General features: G+C 60.6%; 1 protein-coding gene across 1 annotated transcript; it reads left to right on the top strand.

The window, feature by feature from the left end:
* The first annotated feature begins 3,139 nt into the window (after positions 1–3,139).
* Positions 3,140–5,821, top strand: MAFA (MAF bZIP transcription factor A). The gene has a single exon (XM_033203722.1). It carries the CDS (start codon positions 3,476–3,478, stop codon positions 4,538–4,540), a length of 1,065 nt encoding a protein of 354 aa, XP_033059613.1. The 5' UTR covers positions 3,140–3,475; the 3' UTR covers positions 4,541–5,821.
* The last annotated feature ends 14,059 nt before the right edge of the window (positions 5,822–19,880 follow it).

Raw genomic sequence — 19,880 nt, 5'->3', positions numbered from 1 at the left:
CTTGAGCCACCGCGCCCGGCCTAATTTTTGTATTTTTTAAGTAGAGACAGGGTCTTGCCATGTTGGCCAGGCTGGTCTCGAAATCCTGACCTCGTGATCTGCCTACTTCGGCCTCCCAAAGTGCTGGGATTACAGGCGTGAGCCGCTGTGTCCGGCCTCATTTTACTTATTATTTTTATGGCTGATTTTCTGTTGTCTGAGGCCCACTTGGCAGACTGTATTTTCCAAAAACACTGCAACAGTGCATCTCAGCCCACAGGCCCCTTCCTCACATGACCTACACAGGCAGTGTCCGTGCCCCTGCCCAGGGGCACTAGGTGCTCAAGAGAAGCCTGCTGGGTGCATTGAGTTACCCAGCCACACAGATGGCCGCTGTGGAATTCTGTGAGGACCAAATGCTGAAAGTTTGGAGGGTGTGAGAAGCCCTTGGGTTGGGAGGCTGGCGGGAAGGGGGAGCGCTTCTGGGAGCCCAGGGAACAGCCATGCACGGGTGAATTCTGGGGAGCCATCCTGGCTTGGTGGTGATAGCACCGAGCCTCGAGGACGGCTTGGCAGGCTTGGGGTAGGTGGGTTAGGGCCGATCTTTGAGGCCACCCCAGCCTCCACCACCTTCTCCCACCTCTCAGAGCAAGATGAGGCACTTAGGCTTCCTATGAGTGGTGGCAGGATGGGGGTGCCACCGAGTCCAAGCATGGCTGTGGGGTCAGCGTCCCTCAGCCTGCGGTCATAGCTGTGACCCCTGGGAGGGTTCCCACTGCCACAGCCTGGGGTCAGGCACCTCCTTCATTCCCACGGGTGTGCCGGAGTCTCCTGGGCTGGCGACCAAAAACCCTCCCCTGGTTTACTTGGCCTAGCAGGAGCCACAGTGCGACGGGTGGGGGGGGGTCCAGTGGGGGCAGTGAGGACACAGCACAATGCAAACACTCTCTCTTTCTTTCTTTCTTTTTTTTTTTTTTTTGAGACAGAGTCTCGCTCTGCCCCCAGGCTGGAGTGCAGTGGCCGGATCTCAGCTCACTGCAAGCTCCGCCTCCCGAGTTCACGCCATTCTCCTGCCTCAGCCTCCCGAGTAGCTGGGACTACAGGCGCCCGCCACCTCGCCCAGCTAATTTTTTTGCATTTTTAGTAGAGATGGGGTTTCACCGTGTTAGCCAGGATGGTTTCAATCTCCTGACCTCGTGATTCGCCCGTCTCGGCCTCCCAAAGTGCTGGGATTACAGGCTTGAGCCACCGCGCCCGGCCGCAAACATTCTCTCTTTCCTCCTCAACTCCCTTTCCAGCGTGCCCCAGGGCCGCCAGGGTGTGGTGCCCAGAAATGCTGCTAAACCCTTGGAGGGGCCATGGAAGGGCCCTCTAGCCCCAAGGCGTCTTGCGGGGCTGCAGGTACAGATAACCTCGACTACCTACCACCAGCTCTACTGCTCGGTAGCATCCTCCCTTCCCGGGCCTCCCACTCCATGCAGGGAGGAGGAAACCCCACACCCTGGCTGGCTGACCACTCATGCGGTCTCAAGTCCAGGTACCTGGTGTGGGGACCTGGCTCTGCTGCCCACTTCATTTCTTCATCTATAGAAGGCTCATGAGACTGGGAGGGTGGTTGTGAGGCCACCAACCTGCAACACTGGCTGCAGCATCGAGTCCTGAATGAGCTGAAACGGGTGGGGAGCTCAGAGTCTCCTCTGGGACAGGGTCGGGGGACAGTGGTCCCTGCAGGTGGGTCCTCATGCGGTCCTTGGCCCTGCCTTGCAGGGAGGAAGGCCTGGTCTTCCCAAATCTGCAGTCCCAGCTCTGCCCAGAGGAGTGGGAGGGCCCAGGGGAGGGCCAGGGACACCCGGAGACACCTTAGGAAGCAGGTGTTCAGTCCTCACTGCACGACCCTCTTGTTACAAAACAATCGATCTTTGTAGAGGGAAGGAGGTGAGGGCCTGGCACTAAATCGGTGGCGCTGTGACCAGGCCTCCCCATGGCCTCTGCGCAACTTATTCCAGGCTTTTTTTCTCTACAAAGGTGGTTACATTTTAGACTTATTTTTTTAATTGTTGAAGTCATAGGACAGCAATGGAGAGAATTTAGAGCAAAACCAATAGGCCCACTTCGGGTCACCGGCCTTGTGATTCTTGGGGCATCCCCTCCCATCACCCGAGGCTCGCTCGCTGGCGTCGGGGACCTGGGGTCACAGGCCCATTGCCCATCGTCGCCTCCCTTGCCCCGTGAACTAGAGCTGTCTCCTCTCAACAGGTGCAGGGCCGCCAGGTGGAAATCCCTGCCTCCCCGCCTCAGTTACCCCCATCCCACTCCAAGCCCAGCAAGGCGCCTCCAGCCCCGCCGGGCGCAAAACTGGGTGGTGGGCGGCTTGGACCGGGATTCCTAACGCCCAGAGGGGCCGCCAGCCCGTGGGCCCCGCCCCCGCCGCTCGCACCCACCCGAGTCGTCCCGCGACCCCCACAGTCCTGAGCCCTCCGCGGCCCCCCATATGCCAGCCCTACGTCCCCGGCCCCTCACGCCGTCCCCCACGCGAGTGTGCCCCTCCGCCCGCCCGGTGCGTCCCGGCGCCCGGAGGTGCCGGCAACTTTGTTGATCAAATTCCTGAACGCGCCTGAGCCGCGGGCTAAATATAACCCGCTTAGCGAGCCACGCTCTGCCGGGCCGCGCGGTGTCACCCGTGTCCAGAGGCCCGGAGTTCCCGCCGCTGCCGCCGCCGCTAGCGGAGCTGCCTCCGGCCCCGAGGCCGGGCCGCGAACCCAGGGGGTCGAGGGGGCGCCCCGCCGCGTGGCCCGAAGCGGACGAGGCCCCGAGGGGATCCCCGGGAGCGGCCCCCGTCTGCTTCTCCGGACTCTCCGGGCCGTCCGGTCTGGGAGCTGAGGCCCCTGGGGATCGCAGTTGCCCCCTGCGACCGCGCGCCCTCGGCCCGTGCAGTGCCCGGTGATGGCCACCAGAGGGCCCTGCCCTCTCCTCTCGCCAGCGGCCCGTCCCCACCCCTTCCCACAGCTGTTTCCCGCAGGAGATTGACAGCTGGGCGCTGAGTTGCCATGGGGATAAGCAAATGAGGGCGGCGGGGCTGGGGCTCCGATTGGCCCGGGGGCGCGCGCCCCTCCTGGGGAGGCGGGCCCAGGCGCCCGTCTCTATAAAGGGGCGCGCGCAGCTTCGCGTTTAGCCGTGGGAGGCGGGGCCGGCCGGCGGCGCGGGTGGGGCGCGGGAGCGGGCCCGGGCCCGGAGCAGCCCGAGGCGGCGGCCGCGGGGAGAGGAGGCGGCGCGGGCCCGGGATCGACCGAGACACCCGGCCAGCGGCGCCCCTAGCGCGCCGCCCCGGAGTTGACCACGTGAAACTTTCCCTGCGCCCCTCGGCGCCGCCGCCCCGTGCCGGCGCCCCCCCGCCCCCGCCGGGACAGCCGCCCGCGGGGAGCAGGGGGGGGAGAGGCCCGCGGCTCCCCCACCTCGCGCCGCCCGTCGGGGCGCGGCCGGGCGCGGGCCCCGGGCGATGGCCGCGGAGCTGGCGATGGGCCCCGAGCTGCCCAGCAGCCCGCTGGCCATCGAGTACGTCAACGACTTCGACCTGATGAAGTTCGAGGTGAAGAAGGAGCCGCCCGAGGCCGAACGCTTCTGCCACCGCCTGCCTCCCGGCTCGCTGTCCTCGACGCCACTCAGCACGCCCTGCTCCTCCGTGCCCTCCTCGCCCAGCTTCTGTGCGCCCAGCCCGGGCACCGGCGGCGGCGGCGCCGCAGGGGGCGGTGGCGGTGCGTCTCAGGCCGGGGGCGCCCCCGGACCGCCGAGCGGGGGCCCCGGCGCCGTCGGGGGCACCTCGGGGAAGCCGGCGCTGGAGGATCTGTACTGGATGAGCGGCTACCAGCACCACCTCAACCCCGAGGCGCTCAACTTGACGCCCGAGGACGCAGTGGAGGCGCTCATCGGCAGCGGCCACCACGGCGCGCACCACGGCGCGCACCACCCGGCGGCCGCCGCGGCCTACGAGGCTTTCCGCGGCCCGGGCTTCGCGGGCGGCGGCGGCGCGGACGACATGGGCGCCGGGCACCACCACGGCGCGCACCACGCCGCTCACCACCACCATGCCGCCCACCACCACCACCACCACCACCACCACCATGGCGGCGCGGGCCACGGCGGCGGCGGCTCGGGCCACCACGTGCGCCTGGAGGAGCGCTTCTCCGACGACCAGCTGGTGTCCATGTCGGTGCGCGAGCTGAACCGGCAGCTCCGCGGCTTCAGCAAGGAGGAGGTCATTCGGCTCAAGCAGAAGCGGCGCACGCTCAAGAACCGCGGCTACGCGCAGTCCTGCCGTTTCAAGCGGGTGCAGCAGCGGCACATTCTGGAGAGCGAGAAGTGCCAACTCCAGAGCCAGGTGGAGCAGCTGAAGCTGGAGGTGGGGCGCCTGGCCAAAGAGCGGGACCTGTACAAGGAGAAATACGAGAAGCTGGCGGGCCGGGGCGGCCCCGGGGGCGCGGGCGGGGCCGGTTTCCCGCGGGAGCCTTCGCCACCGCAGGCCGGTCCCGGCGGGGCCAAGGGCGCTCCCGACTTCTTCCTGTAGGCGCCGGACCCCGAGCCCGCGCCGCTATCGCCGGGGACAAGTTCGCGCAGGTCTCGCAGGGCCTCGGCTCGGACTCCGCGGTCCAGGACGTGGACGCCAGGCCCGGCCCGGCCGTGCTGGCCCCGCTGCCAAGTCTGCGGGCGCGGGGTTGGAGGCCCCTTCGCTCCCGGCCCCCGTTCGTGCGCGTCGGCCTGAATCGCCGTCCTGACGTTGCGCGGAGAACGGTGATTTCCAAGGAAACTTGAGCCAGGTCTAACTTCTTTCCAAGCGTCCACTTGTACATATGTCGAACGTGGTTTTCCGTTCCCACCTTCGCCCTGCCAGCCGAGAGGGGCCGCGCTGCCGTCCCTTTCCGGGTAGCCCCTGCCTGCCCCCGCCCTCCTCCGTTCTCTTCTCAGCCTCCATTTCCTTGCCTTTTTTAACTTCCCCTCCCCCTTTTAAAATCGGTCTTATTTTCGAAGTATTTATCTTTATTATGCTTGGTGATTAGAAAAGAAAACCTTGGAGGAAGCCCCTTCCTTCCCCAGCCCGGGTCCGCCCTCAGTCGCGAGTCGCAGCATGAGTCGCTCGCCAGGAGGGGCCCTGCCCCTGCCTGCCCCCTCCCCGCTTGCCCCCGACCCTGCTACCGGCGTTCCCTGGAGGTCGAAACCAGGGACGTCACCTGTGCTGTGTCCAGGCCTGCTGTCCTATGCTCAACGGTGGGGGGAGGGGGGTGGGTCCTGTGCTCAGCCGGGTGGGGGCTGGCCCGGACCCCGAGCTGTTGTCTCTCTATGCACCAGAACATATCTATGACTCCTGGGGAAATATATCTTATTTTAACCTTCAAGAGAAGTGAAAGAAAAAAGTAATGCACAGTATTTCTAGCAGAAAAAAAAAAATTTTTTTTAAGAGGAGGCTTGGGCCAGAGCCTCCTGGCATGAGGCAGGTGGAGACAGTGTTTTTATTTTAATTTAAATTGTGTTTCGTTTTGTTTGTGGAATCTTTCTTTAACACTTCATCGCTTTTTGGACTAGCTGGGAGAGAGGGTGAGGAGGCGGGTGCTCCCGGCCCTGTAGGCTGGGCCAGGCGCCTGGGGGATCTGCCCGGTTTTCCGGGGCCCTCAGGGCCATCACTGGGATTCCAGCCGGTCCACACCCCTCCCCTGAGCACTCGGAGTGGAAGGTGCGCCCACTTGTTGAAAGTTTTGTTGTGTAGTTGGTTTTCGTTGAGTTCTTTTTTCATTTGCTACGAAACTGAAAAAAAGAAAAAATACACAAAATAAATCCGTTTAGATCCAAGTCACTGCAGCCTGGCTGTTTGTCGGTGGCTTTCAGTTTTGCTGTGTTTCTCCCTGAATTGAAGGAAGAGGAGGGCCCTGCATTGGACTTTGTGCTGGCCCTGGGTGACGGATGGGCCCTGGGTGACTGATGGGCCCTGGGTGACGGCAGAACCAGGGAGAAACTGAGCAGCGAGGCACTGTCAGCCAGCCCTCACCCTGCAGACCTGTGCCCTCTGCGTCTGCCCTTGGTGAGGAAAGGCCGAGGGGCTTTTGGGGAGAGTCACTGAGGCAGGCTGCGGGTGCAGGGCAGCAGGTGTCCTTGGTGGCCAGAACTGTCCCCAGCCCTCGGAGTCCGCCCGTCTCCCACCTGAAGGCGCAGCCTGCCCTCGTTCCTCTGAAGGGCTGGCTGGGCATGGGCTGGGAGCACCGGGGAGGAGGCAGCACCCCAGAAATCTCATCCCCAGGGCGGCTGCAGGACGTGTGGTTGATGGTTCCCTCCCTTCACTGCTGGAGGAGAGGCAGGCGAGGGTCCGTGGTTTGCAAATTTGGAGAGAGGGCTTCTGGCCTGCAAGGGCTCCCCAGGCTCGCCTTTCTTGGGAGGGGGCTGTGCTGCCTTTCAGTTGGGGGTAAGCAGAGGTTCTTTCTGGGGACGGGACGGAATTCTCTGTGAGTGAGTCTCCTGAGTTTGTTTTAATCGTTTCAAGCGGAGAGACCTGGAGGAAGGCGAGTCCCCGTCAGTCCCTGCCACCTCCCCCTTTGCTTTTGGGTCTCTGTGGGAGTTCAAGCAGAATCCCAGCAGGGGAGCTGGCCGTGAAGGCATCTCTGTGGAGGAATATGCTGGTGGGAATTAAAGAAGTGTGGGGCGGAAGATGGAATTGAAGAGACTACGCCGGCAGGGACAGTCGGGTTCCAGCCAGCCTTGGGTGGCTCAGCCACCCGGCCCGGGCCTTCGCTCACAGAGGCCACCTCTCCCCAAGGAGGGGCGGGGAGCCTGCCTTGGGCACATTCTCGGACGGGAATCTGCTGGCTCATTTTTCGTAGTCCGAAGTTGTAAAGAGCAGAGGACATGGGACACCTTAGTTTTCACCATCGCCACCCCCAGGAGCCCTTTGCACAGAGCCTTTCTCCTGGCCGAGAAAGTACAGGACCCAGCGACTTCTGGAAGCCCGGATCAGAGGTGGCCTTTTTGGGGTGGGAGCGGAGGGCAGGGAGCTGTGTCAGTCTCCCTGCCCCCTACCCCCACCCTAGGCGCCTGGGAGCCCCGCACTCAGGGGCCAGAACTGGGCCTCCCGGTGCACGGGGCCTGCTGGAGGCTTGCTGGGTTTGAGACTTAGAGGAACCCCGCTGCGGCGTGTGCCCGGGCTGCCACCGGATCCAGCCTTCTCCGCAGCGTGGCAGGACCTGAGCCGTGGAGCCTTAGCAGCTGCTGCTGCTGGAGTCAGTTCACTTTCCTATTTTCTATTTTCTCTCCCCTTTCTTTTTCTCCTCTCATCTGTCCCCCTCCCCGCCCCCCACCACACACAAGGTGGAGCAGGCAGGTGAGCACGGGGACTGCTTATTCCTGTGTTCCAAGACAGAGCTTTTCTGAAAACCGTTTTGGGGGACCCGTGAACCCCTTGTGGGAAGAGGACCATGTGTGGAAAGCACCTTTGGCTGCAGTTGCTTCCGTGCCCACCCACACAGCACAGGCCTGGACCAGCGGCACACACCTGACCCAGACGCTGTGCAGCTTGCAGGGCTGGCTGGAGGCCTCCGTGTGACCCTTCCATCGGTCGGGAGGGCCTGCTGCAGCCAGGCCTGGCTGGGGCTGGCAGCAGGGGAGGGTGGGCAGCTCTGGGGTTCCTGGCTGAGGGAGGTTGTGTGGCCACGAATTGGAGAATTAGATCCCTCAGCTCCTCCTCACTGGGCCTGGGGCCCTGGAGGGCAGCAGAGCTGGAGTCGCCAACGGCACTCGTGACCATGTGTGTCCCTTGTGTGCAAGGCAGCACCAAGATGCCTGGGGCGGAGGGGAGCTGGAGGGCCTCTGGAAGGAGCGACCACACCATCCTCAGCTCAGCTCCTGGGACCCTAGCCCCTGACCCATCCTGGAAGAGCAGCTGACCCCACCTCTACCTGGATGTCCCCAGAGGTCAGTGATGGTGCCTGACCTGGATGCCCCTGCACCCCCCCACTGCCATCACCAGGAGCCAGAGCAGGCAGGCAGGGATTCCTGGCACTTTGAAGGTGCCATCTCTGCCTTCCTGGAGGAGGCTGCCTGGGCCCAGAGGGTAGGGCTTATCTCCCACACACCCCGGCCACCACCCCACCCACCCCACTTGCCCACTGGGGGCCCACAGCAGGGACCCAGGTGACAGCCCTGGCCCAAGAGCTCCTGAGGGAGACACCAACCCCAGTGTCCTGTGTGTGACATTCAGCCCCCGCGTGAGCTCTAGGAGAGGGGGAGCCTGCGTGTGACACTCGGTCCCTGCGTGAGCCCTGGGAGAGGGGGAAGCTGGGGCCTGAGGCTGCCTGGAACAGGGACGGCACAGCATGAGGACCTTGTGTTCCTGGGGCAGCTCGGATATGTGGCCCCAGGAGTTGTGTCCTACCTCCCACCAGTGGGAGCTGTCTCTTCCAGACAGCGGGGAAAGGCTGAAGGGGCGGGGTTAAGGCCCTGGGCCTGGGTGGACACCCGTGAGACACGCTGGCCACACTCGCCCCCCACTCGCCTGTGCCCAGCAGCCCACCTGGATGGGCATTGGCCTCCTGCCTTAAGCCCCCCTCAACCACACGCTGGGCTTGGACTGGGGGTGCTCACAGGAGAAGGCCAGGGCCTTCACCTCCTTCCCCTGCAATTCCCAGGCGCTGGGCCAGGTGTGGCCCTGTATCCGCCCCCTACTGCCCCCCAGCACGTCACAGTGGGTGGCTGTCGGCAGGGCCCCTCCCCAGCCTCCTATAGAGCCGGCTCTGAGATGAGGGCCAGGACAAAGCTGAGGTGTCCTCTGCCGCAGCCCGAGCGCAAGGGTGGGTATGCTGTGGCACGTGAACACACGCATGCATACAGCCCAGCATGTGACAGTAGACGCACGCACACACAGACTCTACACACCCAGACACACAACAGCAGACACACCCGTGGCCCTGCGTACACGCACGTGTGCACCTGGCCAGCACACATGAGGGTGGAGTTACACCCAGATGTACGCATGTGGACCTACCAGCCCCACACGCAAACCAGCCTCTTGGTTTTGTCTGGGCGGGTCCTCCATGCTGAGTCCCACCTGGCCACAGTGGGCTCTGATATGGGCCTCTCCAATGAAGTGTGGTCCTCAGCCATTGTCTGCTCAGTTCAGCCCAGCCCAGCCCACCCTGTCCGGGAGGAGGGACCCTGGCCCTGCCCTGCCCCGGCGGCCTCGGCCTCTCCTTGCGACCTCTCTCCGAGCCCTGGTCCTTGGAGTCACCATGAGGGCCCAGATGCCCTCCAGGATGGAGGCCTCATCCTCCACTGCCAGGTGCTGAAGGCTCCTAGGGTTATGCCCTCTTCCAGGGATGGATGTGGGGTGCAAGGCCCAGCCACTCGCTGGTTGGAACCATCACTAACCAGCCCAGCCAATCGTGGGGGAGCTGAAGGCTCCATTTGCTCAGCGGGGACCTGGCTCAGCTCTGGAGGGCCCTGAAGGGGCCTGTCCAACAGATACGCCTGTGTAGGTCACGGTGTCACCAAGGGACCTGGCCCAGGGCCTGGGGACTTGGAACAGGGTGGGTGTCAGGAAGAACCTGGCCTTCCCCCCAGGGGACCTTGGTCTCCCCACCTGCCAGCCACTCTGGGAAGCAGATACTCAGGGGCTCTGAGTCAGCCACAGAGGTGATGGGCTGACATTTGGAGAACAGGAAAGAGCCACCAGCCCTGGGGGGTCCACGCGCTCCCTTGCCCAGCCCCACTCCTCCCTGCTGCCCTCACGGCTGAACCAGCCCTGTCTCTGCCATCCCCGGGCCTGGGTGCCTGGTCAGCAGTTCCCAGTCACGGAGTCCAGCCGAGGGCTGGGGAGGCCCAGCAAGGGTGTGGGGCAGGGTCTAAGTGCCCCTGCTGTCCCGATGCAAGCCCAGCCTGGCCCCGCCCTCACAGGGGCCCACCTCCCTAAGGCTGAGGGTCCTGGCAGCTTGGGGGGGGCAGCAAAGGCTGAGGCGAGGGCGAGGGCCCAGGTGCTCAGGGAGAGTGTGGATGGGATGGACCTGGGAGGGGTGTGGAAAATCAGGGCGTGAGGTGGATGCAGGTTCTGTGCTCAACCTTGATGGTGTGACCCCTGGGGGTGCGTGGGAAGGGGCAGCACTGGGTGGACTTTGGGGGTGCAGTGTGTGGGTCAGCAGGGAGAGCCCGAGGCTGTGGGATGAGCTGGAGCGGGTGGAGGCCTGTGGGGTGTAGGCTGAGCGTGGCTCCTAGCGGGTCTCGAGGTGGGGGCAGGCAGCTCCGACAGGAGTACCCTCCAGGGTCCCTGAGAGGAGGCATTCAGATCCCTGGGCTCCCCGGGAGAGGGTGGCGGCCGGGGGACCCTGAATTAGGGAGTCTGGGGCAGCAGGGGAGGCTGGCAAGGCAGGGGCAGCCAGGGCCCGGTAAACGGGACCAGCGCTCAGAGGACTCGGAAGTTGTGGAGGAGGAGGCAGGACCTGGGAAAGGGTCGAGGCAGGAGGCTGGCCCAGGAGGAGGGGAAACGGCTTCCTCACCTGGGAGGCAGAGGAGGTGGGGGATGGGGAAGGAAGTGTACCCCGAATCAGGAGATGGCAGGAAGGTGGGAGCAGCTCGGACCCCATACCCTCGACCCCCACACAGTCGGCAGTTCGCACCGGGAGCAGTGACAGAGTAATTTGCGGCTGGCGGGCTCAGCGCCTGCCTAATTTGCAGTGACACCGCTCAGCTGCCTAGGGCTCCAGCTGTCACAGCCAATTAGCCCGAGGCTGGGGAGGAGCGCTGGGCGGGGCAGGCGTGACGGGGTCAGCGAAGGAGGTTTGGGAGTCGCAGGAAGGGTAGGCATAGGAGGGGGCCTGTGGCCTTCAGGCCCGGCCCACCCCCCCAGGCACCCCAACCCGGCTGTGTAGAGCAAGAGGTGGGGCACCCTCCAACAGCAGCCCACGAGGCCTGAAGCCCCTCAGCTGCAGCCCCTGCTGCCCCTTTCAGCCCTGGCGTTCCCCTGAGCCTTGCCACCTCCTCCATGCTGGCCTCTGGAACTCCAGTGCCCTTGACGCCTGGCACCCGAGTTAGGTGTCCCAAGGGCAGCTGGGATCAGTTCTAGCCTGGAGGATAATTCCTCTCCACACTCAGGCCGCTGCCTTCCCAGACAGAGCCACCTCGGCCCCTGACTTGCATCTGTGGCCCAGCCCTTCCCTCCCATGTGGCGGGCTCCGCCCTGGGGCCTCCCTGCCTCCACTGCACCTCCCAGCACCCCCTCAGCCTGGTCTAGCTCACAGGGGACGGCCCCTTTCCCTCCCTCCCACCCAGTCCTCAGAGGCTGACACAGGAAGGTATCTGGAACATGCCAGGCACCAGCCCTGTGGGCCCTGATCGCCTCCCGGGAGCAGTCTGGGAGCAGCAGTGAGGGTGCAGGCGGGGACGCTGGCTCCTCTGTGAAGGAGGGTCCCGGCGCCCCTTCTCCTGCAGCTCCCTTGCTCCCGTCTCCTGGCTGGGACCCAGGTGTCTGGCCACTTCCCCCAGAGGGGTGGGTCTCAGGGACAAGCCGTGTCCTCCAGGAAGCCACATGCCCTGGGTGGCCCCACTCTAGCTGCAGCCTCTGCCCAGCTCTTGGTACAGATGCCCCAGGGGAGCTGATGCCCTGGGGGAGGGGCATAGCCCATGGCTCCTCTGGGACAAGGGAGTTTCCAACACAGGGACCCAGGCTGCGCCCACCCCACCCCGCCCACCCAGCCCCAGCTTCTCCCTGCAGCCTCTGGTCTCCTGTCTTCAACCCCAAGGCTGCCCCTCCACACGAGAAGCTGCCCGTGGCTGTCCCGGCCCTCCAGTCCACACTCCTGAGGGATCTGCCTGCCCCCCACCCCAGCCTCAGCACTCCTGGTGTGCTGCTCCTCAAAGAAAGCGCTCTGCCAACCCCACAGCCCGCTTCGTCCTGGAGCACGGAGCACGGCTTGTCTGTCCCAGTGTTAGGCAGCTGGCCGGCCTCGGCCCCAGCTCCACCCTCCCTACTGGGGCCCTGCCCTTTTCCCCGGCTCCCTGGCCCGGGATTTCCTGCCTATTTGCTGCAGTGCTGGGGAGGGGCTGTGCGCTGCCGGGTGGGGCACTGATGGTGCAGCAGAGGTGTCAGGAGGCGTCACTTCTAGACACGCATCGCGGTGCGTGAGATGCTCGGGCTGGGGCGCGGCAGGACACAGAGCAGCAGCCCTGGGACCGTTACCCCAGTGGGGTGGCGCGGGCGTCCCAGTCCTGGGTAGCATGAGGCTCAGGTATGGAAAGAGAGACGGGAAGATGAATTGCATGCTGCAGAGTAAGCCAGAGGGTAGCCAGGAAATCAGGAGAGGAAAAGGGCGGGAAGGGAGGGGGAAGAGCCCGCCTGGCCTCCAGGAGGCCCTGCCAGCCAGTAGGTGGCTGGGCCTGTGTGTAGAAAGTGGGGGCTGGAGCGGCTGCAGGGAAGCATCCATGAGATGGAGGCAGGGAGGGCGGTGAGGAACTGGGGACAGATCCTGGGGCCACTGTGGGGGCAGCAGGGGCCCCTGCTTCTGTATAGAGGATCGGTGGGGGACACAGGCTGGAGCTGCCACAGTCCAGGGAGGTGGCTGGCCAGGCCCACTGAGACCCTCAGTTTCTTCTTCACTTTTCTGCCCTGTAGTTTCAGACAAGCTCAGAGCCCCGTTTTCTCAACTGTGAAATGGAAATTGTAATAATAGAACCTGCCTTCCTGTGCTTTCTTGAAGATTAAATGGGCCAAGGTGGTATAGCCTTGGCAGGGGTGGGGCACATGCAGGGCCGTGGGCCCAGCCCCTCACCCTTCGGTTCCTGCTGGATGATGGTTCCCTGCAGAAATGGTTCCTCACCCACCATCTCTGCCCGCTGGGTCCTGGGGGTGTTGCATGGGGGCAGGATCCTCTGTCTGCCTCATGCCCTATCTGGGCCTGCTGCCCCTACGGAAAAGCAGGAGGCCAGCACGGGTGCCTCCGAAGGGCAGCCCCACACTGCATCTGAGGGTGCTTGGTGCACCGCCCTGGAACCACCATACCTGAGAGCTCAGGAGGTGTGGGTGGTGCAGAGGGCTTGTGTTGGGGTGGAGAGTCTGGAAAGGCCTGGTCCCCTCCCTACCTTGTCCAGGCCTCTTCTCTGGAGCAGGGTGGGGGCTGCTGTCGCCTTGGAGGCAGGTTAGGCGGTGGGGCGTAGGTGGAGACGGGGCCCTGGACCTCATCACTGGCCTTGTTAGGTCAGGTGGGCACCTTCCCAGCTTCCCTGCCCAGTCACCAGGCCATCCACGCCATGGTGGCAGAGGGGCTGGACTGGAGTAGGCCTGACCTCTGCCCCTCCCCAGCTGGAGGTAGAGTGGGGCAATCTCTTTGGTCTCAATCACCTCATCTGTAAAAAGACACTGAGTTCTCCCTACCTCCTCCCATCTGGCATCCACACAGGGGCCTCATGAGGAGTAAAGAGAGGAGTCTGTTCCGTAAGCCCTGCATCAATCTGAGAGGGCTTCTTGGAAGAGGGGACTCTGTCCAAGGGGAGGGCATGCAGTGGGATGTGCCTCTCCAGGTGCACTGGGGTGGGATTTACAGGGGTGCCCCCAATCCAAGACCAGAGATGTCTTGGCCACATCAGTGGGGCTTGCAGAGGGGCGGGGGGAACAGAGCTTGGCTCCTGGAGGGAGGGGAGCAGGGAAGGAGCAGGCATGGAAGAGGCGCCCAGAGCTGCCATCCATGGGGAGTCCCCAGCTCAGCCCAGCTCTGCTCCCAGAAGCCTTTTCTCCCACTACTCAGCAGCAGTGCGCTGCCCATCTCTGCAGTCCCCACTCCTCTCCTCCTCAAACCCCTCACCCGCTGGGTCTGTCCCCTCACCCTCCCTTCCACAGCCCTGCCCAGAAGGTAAAACCCAGCCCTGCCCAGACCTGTGCACTAGGGACAGAACAGCCCCAACTCCTCCCACTTTCTGCTGAGTTTGGGGAGCTGACTTAATCTGAGTTCAGAAACTCTGGGGCCCTGGACAGGGCGCTTAGGGCCACGTTGAGGTTACGATCAGGAAGGTATGACCTTCAGCATTCTCCAAAAGATAATTATTTCTGCAGGAATTCATGTGACAAGCCCAGACACCCTCCTGGCTCCCTCTGTCTAGCACTCTTTAGCCATTAAATCTTACCCACCCACATACACGTAAATAACATTTAAAACGCACTATATAATAATGAAAACAAAATATGTTGTCTAATCAGTCTTACCTGGAAAGACCTTTATGGAAATTTCCAGGGCCAGGCTGAGCTGCTGCCCACACCCATAGGCTAGCAGAATCCCAGAGGGACAGTGTGGGGGCGGGAGGGCCACATGGACCCCTTCCTTCCCCTGGACCTCCTTTCTTGGTGACAGGGAGAAGGAGCAAGGTGAGGAGGCTTCCCCACCATGAGTCTCAGACCGAGAGCTGTGCCCTCATTCACCGTCGGAACTTCTGACCTGAGGCACCTTTAGACGCAATAATATTAATACCTTAACTGCAAAACTCTGCAACTCACAGAGAGATGTAAGTACAGGTAACAAAGAGCTACAGGAACAGTGACTCCAGAAAATTCAATGGAAATTTAATTTCTGTGTTGTAGAAGTCCAGAATCTGATGGCCCAGGTCGGCCATAGTGACTGACTTCACAGAACGCTCTAGATTCAGGCTCTTTTCATCATGGCCTGTACTCCCAGGGTCTCCTGGCCCAAAATGTCAGCTTCCACTCCAACCGTCACATCTGCAGTTCAGGATGGAGGAAGGTGAAAGAGGTAAAAACAAAAGGAGCATATGAGGTAGTGGGTGGATGAACAGACAGACAGCTGGAGTGGTGATGAGGAAGACAGCAGGATGGGTAGGAACAGGGGAGGATAGTGGTTGGATGGAAGGATATATGGATGGTTGATGGTGGGTGAATAAATGGTGTGTAGATGGGTAAACAGGTGGCATGCACCTGTAGTCCCAGCTACACATGAGGCTGAGGTGAGAGGATTGCCTGAGCCTGGGAGGCCTGGGATGCAGTGAGCTGTGATCACACTGCTGCACTCCAGCCTGAGTGACAGAGTGAGACCTTATCTCAAAAACAAAACAAAACAAAAAAACCTCACAATACTTTTAGCTTAAAAATATTCCGTATTTACATTATCATGACTACATAAGGATTGTTCTTGTGTGAACGAAGTTATATACTATAATTAAATGCTCTTTCTTGAGCAACCTCTTTGTTTTTCCTGGAGTTAAAAATTGCCTCCTGGTTTTCCTTTGTTTGGTTTTCTATGTCAATAACAAATTCTTCCTAAATGCTCTAATCATTTTAGAAATCTCTCGTGACATGGCTTCCACACAGAAACTTGCATTGTGTAATCTAGGAAGGCCATTTTCCCTGGATACCTTTCAGCAGGAACCATCCAGTTTCCTGCTGCAGCTGGACTGGCTGCTCTCCAGGCCTGCTGGCCCCTCCTGCCTCTACTGTGTTGGCACCCCCTTCTCGTTCTTGGTTGACTACTCCTTGTAGGGAGCATCCTTCCGATACTTTTTCAGAAGAGATGCATGGGAGAGAAGTGTTTTGAGATTTAAGAAATCTAACAGTGTCATTAGTATTTCCTCACACTAGACAGATAGTTTGGCTGGGTATAGAATTTGCTGTTGGGAGTCTTCCTCAGCATCCGTAAGGTACTTTGTCTTTGAGCTTCTGTGTGGCTACTGGAAGTCCAGTTCCATCTTTATTACTAATCCGTGATATGTGTGGAGGCTAAAGTAACATACCGTGGAAGCTAATCCACCCTGCTGACTTCTGACTAACACTGGTTCCAGGAATGCTCTGAGATTTTCAGTTTATCTGTTGTTCCTTGCATAAGAGCATACACTGTAAGTCCTGCCTTTCGATCAAACACCTTCCCATTCCCTCCGAAGCACATGTACCCTTTCCCTGTGGCATGTAACCCCTGGGTCTGGGGAGTTACGGTGTGGAGATCTACATTTTTTATGGCTATCCAAGACCACTCTTCTGTTCATAAGATCCCCCATAAAACACACTAACAACAAGCTGAACTCGTCTGCCTCCTCCTTTGGTTTCTCAGTTCCTTCTGCATTTGGGGGCTGCTTTGCCTCTTTATGAGACAGTATGTGACTGGGCATGGTGGCTCATGCCTGTATTCTCAGCTTTTTTGGAGGCCAAGGTGGGAGTATCACTTGAGTCTGGGAGTTTGAGACCAGCCTGGCTGCAGCCTGAGCAACGTAGTGAGACCCTCATCCATACAAAAAATTAAAAAATTAGCTGGGCACAGTGGTGCTTGCTTGTAGTCCCAGCTACTCAGGAGGCTGAGGTGGGAGGATTGCTTGAGCCCAGGAGTTAGAGGCTGCAGTGAGCTATGATGACACCGCTGCACTGCAGCCTGGGCAACAGAGCAAGACCCTGATTCAAAAAAAAAAAAAAAAAAAGAATTCCCTTTATCCTTAAAAAAGAGAGAGAGAGAGACAGAGAGACATATGTGACTGTTTTTTTCCCTCTCTGGAAGTTTTTTGTGGTTCCTTGGCCCCAGTGGCCTACAATTCCACAGTGATGCGCCAGTGTCACTTGCATTGTGCTGGACTTGGGTGAGCCTTGCTGTAGGGCCTATGCCTTGTTATTCTGGGCGCTGGTCCCAGTTCAGTTCTTTGATCATTGATCCCCCACCTTTTTCTCTCCTTTCTCTTTCTGACTCCTTTTGGAATTTGGACCTCCTGGATCAGTTCTGCATTTTTCTAATATTTCCTTCCTGCCTTCTCTCTCTCTCTTTTTTTTCAGATAGGATCTCACTGTGTCACTTAGGCTAGAGTGCAGTGGTACAATCTGGACTCACTGCAACCTCCACTCACTGCAACCTCTGCCTCCCAGGTTCAAGCGATCCTCCAACCTCAGCCTTCCGAGTACACGCATGCCCCATGCCCCCTCATGCCCAGCTAATGTTTGTATTTTTAGTAGAGTCAGGGTTTCACCATGTTGCCCAGTCTGGTCTCGAACTCCTGAGTTCAGGTGATCTGCCTGCCTTGGCCTCCCAAAGTGCTGGGATTACAGGTGTGAGCCACTGCGCCCGGCCATCTCTCTGTATTTGTTGTTTTGTGTTTTAGTTCTGCCAGTGAATACGTTTTCCTATTGAGCTTTCTCTTGTTCTCTGATTGCATGAGTGTTACCGCTCTCACTCTCTCACTCTAACTTCATCCTGTTCTTGTTCACCTTTATTATTGGGATAAGAAGTGTGGCCTCTGAGGCCAACCTGCCTGGCAGAATCCTGGCTCCGTCACTCCTAGCTGTTGACTCTGGGGAGGTGGATGTGGCCTTCTGTGCCTCAGTTCTCTCATAAGAGTGGCACTGACCACCTGGGTTCATCATGAGTATTGAATCGGCTGGCACGTCCAAGGGTCGCGGCTGTGCTTAGCTCACTGGGAGCGTCTCTGGGCGCTGCTGCCGTTGTTACAGTTCTCACTGGACTCCATGGGTCTCCCTGGCTCTGTTGTAACTGTTCCACACTCGGGGCTCTTCTCACCTGCCTGCTGGTGCTCAGCTGATCATGAGTGAGTGAGGCCTGGCATTCTGGTGCCCTGGCAGAGGGTGGCAGAAGGTGGCAGAGGGTGGCAGAGGGAGGGTGGCGGAGGGTGGCGGTGGTCTTGTCAGCAGATGGGCCTTTCTGTAGAGGACCAGGCAATGGGGAATCTATCATTTTCAGAGGCTGGTCTTCTTCCTCTGGCCATTGAGTTTTTCAGAGAAGGCTCCTCTGCTCTCCTGCCTGGGGGGCTAATGGGCTGCTGGTGTCATTGCTAAGAGGAGGAGGGGCAGGCGGCTGAACTTGGCTTGTGATGGTCACTCACTCTCCTGTCTTCAGTGAGCGCCTCATGCCCCCCCTCCAGTGAGCCTGGTCCCAGGCGCAGTTTCCCCAGGGTCCCCCATGGCTGGAAGAGGCCACAGGGAGGGGCCTAATGGCTCTGACAGATGCCCACCCGGGCCCAGCTGAGCCTCTGGCTCACCATCCGCTCCACTCTGCCAAGATAGGCACCCCAGCCACGGAGCACTTTGCCACCTCTTCCCTCCCCGATGGCTGCTGCTCCACTCCCATTCTCTCTTTCCTGCAGACGGCACCTCCCTCTTCCTCCTCTGTCATTTTGGTGATGTTTGGGAGAGGCTTGTGCTCCAGAGGCCACGTCTAGTGGAGCCTGGTTCCCAGGATTTAAAGGGCCTCAAGCTCAGGGCAGGTTGAACCAAGACCCCTCCTACTCCAGGGCCTTTCCTTGGGGGGTTGACAGTGGAGGGGGGGCGGGGAGGGCGCAGAGGCTACCAAGCCACCCAAGCTGGACTAAAGCCAGGTTTGGGAGGGGTCAGTGGAGCCCCCAACAGTGGGCAGAGGCAGGTCCGACTCCACCCATGGCACCCGCTTCTCCTGCACTGCTGGGTTCCAGGGTCACGCCTTGGCTCCCAGCCTGCCAGGTCCTTCGTGGCCCCAGGCAGTGGGCAGGGAGGTGAGGTCAGTGAAGAGGGGCCACTGCCTCTGCACCCCTTGTCTCCATTAAGGGGAAAATGAGAGAATAAGCACTTTTCTTTCTTCGTTTCCCCCGCTGTCTGCTAATATCATATTGATGATAATTTCTCTTTAATGGGCTATTTGCAGTAATTATGATACACTGAGCGAGTAATTGTATCTGACTCCAAGCACCCACCGTGGCTGGGGGGCACATGGCCTTCTGCCCTCTCAGCTGGGGCAGCTCTACCCTTTGCCTAGGACCAACCGCCTGCCCAAGGCCCCCCCCCGGTGCCAGGGTCCTCCTGGGCTTTGCCATCCAGGAAACGCAGCCTTCAGAGGCCAAGACTCCAGGCTCTCAGCCTCCCAGAGCTGATGGGGCCTCTTTCCCAGGCTGAGGGACCCCAAGCGGCACCCCATCAGAGCTAAGATAAAGCTGTATACCCCAGGACACAGCACTCCTTCCCCCTCCTGGGGGGCAGCTCCAAGCTTCCATCTGGGTCTGACTTGGGCACCCAGATTCCGCAAAGGACTTTGAGGTCCTCATCACAGCTAGCCCCCGGGGCCTGCTGGCTTCACAGGGCAAGCCCTGTGGCCTTTGTCTCTATTGGGACATGAGTGCTCCTGGGAAGGGACTTCCCTGCCTCGATCTGGCTGCATGGAGTGCCTGGCACACAACACGTGTGCCACAGATATTTGTTAAATGAAGGCAGAAATCTTGAAGAACGTTCACCCAGGCTGGCAGCTTCAGTCATAGCAGGGTTATACCGCGTGGACACCTGAGGAGCCTACTCTTCAGCCGCATTTGTTAGGGACCCACAGGGACCAGCTGTCTGTACCACTCAACACCTCGGAGGTGTGGACCCGGCAGCCCCCAGGCCCCACCCAGGGCTTGGGCCTCCTCCCAGTCCTGCCACTTTCTCTTTGCAGTGCCCACATTTGCCACCCAGGCCCCAGGCTCAGTTGGACAGAGAGCGCAGGGGTCCCCAACAATAATTGGGCCTTTCTCTGTTCCTGGGACACCCCAGCCCATGTAGAGGCCAGAGGCCATCCAGAGGGTGATGTCAGGCCCAGGTCTCAGGAGATACAGGAACTCCAGAGCCCACTGAGTCTTTGATGAGGACCCCGACCCCACTAAATGTCCTCCCAGGTCTCTGGGACCCCTGAAATCCACAGGCCTGCCCTGCCCTTGCTTAACGAGGGGACCATCCTTCAGACACTCACCAGGCTGTGTTCAGGATAGAAGCTACTAGAGCCAGGCAGGGCCCTCATGGAAGGATCAGCTATGTCTACACCACCCTCAGTCCCAGCCATATGGTCCCAAGAGCCTCTTGGCTCTATCACCACTATCATCACCATGACCACCGCCACCATGACCACCACCACCATCATCATCACCAGCATCATCATCACCAACACCACCAC

This window comes from Trachypithecus francoisi, unplaced genomic scaffold, assembly GCF_009764315.1.
Source record: "Trachypithecus francoisi isolate TF-2019V2 unplaced genomic scaffold, Tfra_2.0 Lachesis_group7, whole genome shotgun sequence".
In the NCBI taxonomy this organism is placed as follows: domain Eukaryota; kingdom Metazoa; phylum Chordata; class Mammalia; order Primates; family Cercopithecidae; genus Trachypithecus; species Trachypithecus francoisi.
This window is presented reverse-complemented; position numbering and strand designations above follow the sequence as displayed.